This window comes from Cuculus canorus, chromosome 5 (assembly GCF_017976375.1).
Source record: "Cuculus canorus isolate bCucCan1 chromosome 5, bCucCan1.pri, whole genome shotgun sequence".
In the NCBI taxonomy this organism is placed as follows: Eukaryota; Metazoa; Chordata; class Aves; order Cuculiformes; family Cuculidae; genus Cuculus; species Cuculus canorus.
Genome location: NC_071405.1, coordinates 37,815,724 through 37,822,426, shown reverse-complemented (window position 1 = coordinate 37,822,426; position 6,703 = coordinate 37,815,724). Strand labels below are relative to the sequence as shown.

Below are 6,703 nucleotides of genomic sequence, written 5' to 3'. Positions count from 1 at the left end.
ATTACCAGTCAAATTTCAGGTACAGGAGAGACAGCGGAAGAAAAAGGCTGCACAGAGACACATCAAGAGGCTCACATGGCAATTGTGTCTCACTTAGGAACTTAAGCAGTCCCACCTCTTCTGCTCTGTTTTTTGGCTGCCCTCACTACTACAGGTACACATGTGATGGCTTGTGGGAGAAGCCCCTGGAGACACCCACAAACCAGGCATCTTACTGACCCCCCCAAACCAGACGTAAGCATGAGCCCACAGAAGAGACCCCAGGCAGATCGTGTGTACTGTGAATCCCAGCCCCAAGTTTCTGGGATGACCAGGCTACAAAGGGCCCTGTCCTCACAGCTTCCACAGGCACAAGTTAGCCTAAGGGCTATTAACATATTCCCGTGTATGTCAGACCTGAGAACCTATACCACATGGGGTTTCTTTTCTTTTCTATCTTTTCCCACAACCCCAAAGGAAGACAACAATTCATACAACAAGTAATCTCTGCTTTTAAGTAGGCATGCTCATCCACTGATACTTCTCTTTCCACCGTGTTCAAATTTTGGTTAAATGAATACTTTACAGTAAAAAACCAAAGCTAATCATATCATTGCTGCATGAGAATAGCTGTGACTGACAACCTTTCTAAAAACACAAGCCCATGATTCAGTGCACACAACAAAATCGTGAAGAGCAAAATGAAAACTGCCTGGCAAATAACTTCAGAGTAGAACAGGAAAAATAATATGAAGGATAAAAGTATAACAGACGGGCAAAAAATTTGCTAAATGCCAAAATATCATCTACATTCCTGTTACAGGTCATTCAGAGGAAAGAAGGACTCTGCATCCTCATATTCACCCTTGGGCAGCCTGATCTAGTGGGACATGTCCCTGCCCATGGCAGGAGGGTTGAAAATAGATGATCTCTAAGGTCCCTTTGAACCCAAACTATTTTATGATTCTATGATTCAGATTTAACTAGATGCCGATCTGTGTTTTTACCTTTTTATGCAAATTTCTTTGCAAATTGACTCAGTGATATCTACTTTCTGGACATGAATTGTGATTACAAATAGTTGTTTCTATACTACTGGGTAGGTACAAATTTAAGGTGAGTCAGTTTTTGTCTCATAACAGAACAAATAGCCAAACCAGAGAAAAGTACTAAAGACATAGGTCCAAGCACTCTGCCACTGTATGTAAAACCAGCTACACTGGTTTTAACAGAATTCCACCTATCTACATGAGCTATTGTGTGTAGCTGTACATGTCCAAGTGTTTTCCATGGTCAAGAACCTACTAGGCATTCATAATAACTGCAGTTGGTAGGGTTGCCAACTCTTCATCCAGCCTGACACTTCCCAGGGATTCTAGTTGCTCCTAGCTTTGCCAGATATTACTGACTCAGGCTGGAATTGATATCTTGGCTATGTAGCACTTCACTGAAATTGCAACCAGGTGCCCCTTTCAAGGGTAAAATCAGAGAAGAATACACTGCTTTGCATTTCTTCAATATATGTATCTATACTTTTTCATTCACTACATGTTTCAGTTTCATTTCTACCACCTAATTGCAATGTTACACTGTTTCCACTACAGAAATTTTGCAATCTAGCAGATAGAGAAAAGAAAGGGATACCTCACTGTTAAGACCGTGGGCCTTGCTGCCCACTGAAGAGGATCACTTATTGATCTGCTCCTTATCACAGACAGGAGTCTATGTCTTATCTTTACTTTCAGGCTGGGTTCCCTCTAACATGATCATGAAGGGAAACCTAAACATGGCCAAGGAATGGGACAAGAACATCTTCTGGTCCAGAAGTTAGTTAAGCGCTGTACAGTAAGGCATATCTCAGCATGAATAGGGTGTCAGATTACGGGCCTTGGTGAATTATTCATCACCGATGGTTCAGTGATCTCTGTTAATCAACAGAAATGACAATATACTTGTAAAAAGAAAACTTTGCAATTGGTTATGTTATTATATAGGAGCATTCCCTTAGCTTTGTAAAAATGTTTTACAGTTCCTACGTTTGACTTCATCTTCAAGAGGAGAATGTAAAAAAACACAGCTGCTAAAACCAGTTTTTATCATAAATTATTATTTTATAAAGTAATTGGAGAGACTATCAGAGACAATTATTACTTTGTGATTCTATCTAGAGAAATTATACTCAAGGCGTCTCAGTCTGTTTGCATTTAGTCCCTTTTTTGGGAACAACACAGTATAGTGGCTGTGTCAAGTGTGGAGGAAGATAGGCCACAAAAACAACCTGACCACCTTTTTATTTTGGACCAAAATGTCAATGATGTAAATTGACAGAGCTCCACTGATTTGGTTTCCAAAACCCTCAAAAGGTAAAAGGAAACAGAAGAATTGAAGAAAAAATACTTAACTCAGTGATACTAGAGATAGACACAGTGATAAAAGAAAACTTCAAAAAGGCTTGAGTTGAGTCTAAGATAAATACATTAATTAAGATATAGTTAACACAGTAATCTAAATTGTCCTAGAGACTTAATGAATTTGGAGCCATAAAGCTGCACTAAGCACAGGAGACATAATCAGAATCAGAACTGACACACAGCTCAAAATCATTTCTATTATTGCTTTCACTTACATCAGTCAGAAAAACAGTAAATAGTCAATGGGGTACAAGAAGTATAGTCAGGCAACATCAATGGGCAACAGACAAAGGCTAGGTCATACAGTATACGGAGAAGAGAGCTTGACCTTTGGAATTGAAATATAAGCATTTTAAGCTCCAGTGGAATGTATCAGAGTGACCTTTTTCAACTTAAATGCATAAAAGGTCAAGTGGAGGTCGTATTTGGCTTTGGGTTCATCAGCACAGAGCGTGTCCCAGCTCTTTCTTTATTCATTCTCATTAAAAAAAAAAAGGGGGGTTTCAAACCTCTCTGGCATGGCATAAATATTCATTCTCCAGGGCCAGATTTTCAGTTGGTGTAAAACAGGATAACTGCACAGAAATAAGGAACCTTTGCCAATTTATACCATCTCAGAATCTGGCCATCCTGTTCACATTCTTCTGAGATACAGAAAAGGCAATTTTGAAACTTTTTCCTGGAGCAAATGCTTCCAACAATAATGATGCATGTTGAAATTTGAGACTTTGACATTTAAATTGTCTGGGGTTTTCTCTGAAAGGCATGGCAGGAGGTATCCTCCAGAAGAGCCAAGGAGAGAGTAAATACTGCAACAATCTAGTTTACTGCTTCTCTATGCGTTCACTCTTCAACAGCAGTTTTATGTCTTTTTCAATATTCCCAGAATTCTTTTTAGAAGAGAAAGAACTTTTCTGTTCCTTTATAAATTGCTTTGGAAATAGAGAAAGACAAAAAATAAAAGGGTCACTCACGGATGGCATTGCCACATTAACACAGTGAGGAGAGGCCCAGTAGCCTGCAACAGGATTATGCATCTGTAATAGGGTACCATTTTGCCTCTCGTGCCTAACCAATTATTTACATAGAAACTAGGTGAATATAGGGTGATCATCCAACGTCAAATGAGTGGCTATCTTAATGAAACAAGTACCCAGTTACTTAATTTGATTATCAGTTAGTTTCCTTTGTGAGGGAAAGGATGAAATCAAGTCTGACACAGTTCAGTGACTATTTCAAAAGGATCACAAATTGTGTGCCTTACTGCCTGAACTCAGGTTTTTCACATCCTGCTTCCTTAGTGCACTAAGGTAATTTCTATGATATTGGTAAAAAACTAGTTCCTTTCTTTTTTAGGATACAGAATCCATTTGAAGAAATAAAACAACGTCAAACTTCTGCTGCCCTGGATAACTATTTTCATCTCCAAATGGATAATAAATAGGAGTTTTTCTTTCTTTTTATTTTCCTTCTGAAGAGTTCCAGATGACACTATTCAACAATTTTCAGAGACTCTTGGGGAAAACACAGCTCACCCCAGGTGGCATTGGTTTTCGTGTGGCATTTCTTAGTCATTATCCAATTTCACTTCTGTCCCTCAGCATGCAGGACAATCAACACAAAACCATCAATGTTTCTCCATATTGAGAGTCAATTCCAAGGAAGAGAATCTCATTTTATTTTTTATTTTATTTGTCTGTAATATGCTTATCCTAAAATGAACATTTTAGACACAGATTCCAAATTATGCATTCAATGGAAAGATTAAGTCCGATTAACAAATTCATGCTAAACAACTGTGTTTAATTGGATTTTTCTAAGTAGCTAAATGTGAATGCTTCTCAGTTATTCTATGTGGAAAACAAAACAAAACAAAAAGTAATTTTAAAATATTTAATGAGGAACAAACTCTGTGCTGCTGACCTATCTCCACTGGCAATGTACCCTCCTCCCTGCATTCCCTTGCACGCAAAGTTCCCCTAATCTAGTCCTAATACTGGTTAAAGTTATCTGTCTAATCAAACTAATTAGCACTGGTGAACAGAGACATAATCATAATAGAAAGCAAATGCCAGTTTTACAAAACGAAAACGCCATATGTGCAGTAATTAGTGAACCAGAGGCACTTTTTATAAATCATATTTATTAGTTCGTAAACAAATCAAATTCTAAATGAAATGAAAGTTACCGTTAACAAACACCAATGAATAAGCAGATACAAAGACTAGCCCTGCTGGGTGCATTGTGTAAGGAGTTGTATAAGGGTACCCCGTTTTCTGAAAGTTTCCTTAGAGGTGGTTCAAGGCTTTTTACTGAGTGCTTCTGTGTTGCCTTCTTTAAGTCACAGCACGGATGTATTAGCTAATCTAGGGAAGCTGCAGTTTGATCATATGGGCTGTTCTTGTCTGGAGACCAGATGGTCATAAATTAGGATATTCAGATTACATCCATGATGAAAAATGTAGTACTAATAAGTACTCTAATAGTGTTCTACAGTAGACCAGGTTTTACCAGAAATTGAACGTGGATTTTGTCACCTCACATAAATGAAGATATAGTATGAAACATATTTAATGGCAATCTACCTCGCCCCATACCAAAAATTGCCGAAATGCACGAACCTCTGCTCAGCTTTAAAACAAATCTTTCTTTTGCTGATTGTGGTCAGGTCATTCCTTAAAGGTGATTATATTAAAAAAAAAAAAAAAAAAAAAAAAAAAGACAGAAAAGGATTTGTAATGAGAACATTTTTGCAGGTTATAAATTCTGCTAAAACTAGCCTAAAGGAGTTTCAATTACACATTGATCACTTCTTTCTCACTAAGAAGCTTGGTATCTGGCTGATAAAACCCAGCCAGCAGAGGCACACTTTCAGTTGGCTTCAGAGTGAACATACAAAGGGCTACTTTATACCTCAGACACACAGCTTAAATATATAGTATTGGAGGCTTAGACTGAAAAAAATCTGACTCAATATGCACAGGAATATTTAGTTAAAATTAAGAAGGTTTGTAATAAATAGCATATATCATTACATACCTGATCACAATTTTCTTGGTTTTTCTCTCCCACAGGAAATACTGGCAGTAGAAAAAAAAGATGAATAGAGATGTTTTTGAAGGTTCAAAAATAACTTCATTCCCCTAGCTGTTCAAATATAGGCTATAGGCTGAGACCTCTTCTTTACATGAAATGCTCATGGATCTAATGTATCCTATCTATTTGCACACTTTGAGCAGAGACCAGAATTCCTTTCTACAGTTTTGCTTAAAACACTGCAGAACTTCGTCTTTTGGGTTCTTGAACCCCTCTGCTCTTGCCAAAATGAAGCCTTCAACTTCTGCAGCTTCTGCAGACCAGATTGGATCATGAATTTTATTAAGTCTGCAGATATTCAGGTTTGAGTCTTAGCTTAGTCACATTCTTTTTTCCAAGCTTATGGCATAATCTGGTAAAGCAGTGTTTAGGAACAAGCTGTGCACATTTTTACTCTGAGGTCACGGCACGATATGTGCTCAAATCCCCACCTTTCTAGGTGAGAACATAGTGTGAACTTGGGAAGCAGAAGTACAAACCAACTTTTCTGTAAGTGGTAACTCATGCTATTCCCTTTGGTGCTCATTTTGAAAACATTAATTAGAGTGAGTATTTAATGTGACTCTCCTGGAGTATGTACATGAATAGCTCAAACTAACCTCACCCCACCCCAGCAATTCCAATGTATGCTGTAACAGTGTCTGAAGCATTAACAGTGAATTAATTATAATTGTGCAGTGGCGCCTGGCCACTTTGCTTTCTGTCTAGTTTATCTTTATTTTAGACTAAAGAAAATAACAATGAAAGAGCAAGCACACAATAAAATCTGTGCAAGAGATAGAAAGCAGAGTATCTCCATTTTGGTTCCTCTCTCAGCTATACCCCCCATCTAGGTGGGAAGCATGTTTTTTACATTTGAAAGTGCAACACAGAGAAAACAGACCCAAAGCTGCAAGCATGCTGTGCATTTAAATTTGATCCCCTCTTTGTCTGTTTATTTTACTGTACTTCTTTGGATTGTACGGGAAACTTAAGCATTGCATACAGAAAAAAAAAAAAAAAAGGCTATTTTCATTGTATATTTGGCCTGGCCAAGACTGAGAAGTAATACTAATATTGTGAGAAAGCCTGAGCAGGCAGGTTTTTTTTCCTCGAACAGCTGAAATGAATCCACATAGTCATCTGCATACTTGTGGAATTTCCAAAATGGAGCGTTATCAACCACACGTGCTCCAAAATAACCACTCAAGATTCCACAAAAGCCATGAAATTGCCTT

General features: G+C 37.9%; 1 protein-coding gene across 9 annotated transcripts in view; it reads right to left on the bottom strand.

Moving 5' to 3' along the window:
* Positions 1-6,703, bottom strand: part of LMO1 (LIM domain only 1) — a 343,783-nt gene that overhangs the window by 117,245 nt on the left and 219,835 nt on the right. For 3 of the 9 annotated variants that reach the window (XM_054067493.1, XM_054067498.1, XM_054067494.1), the window contains exon 3: positions 5,430-5,470. The exons of the other annotated variants lie outside the window; for them this stretch is intronic. In XM_054067493.1, the coding sequence (XP_053923468.1) occupies positions 5,430-5,470 (41 nt within the window). The remainder of the gene's footprint in view (positions 1-5,429; positions 5,471-6,703) is intronic. 9 annotated transcript variants of the gene reach the window in all.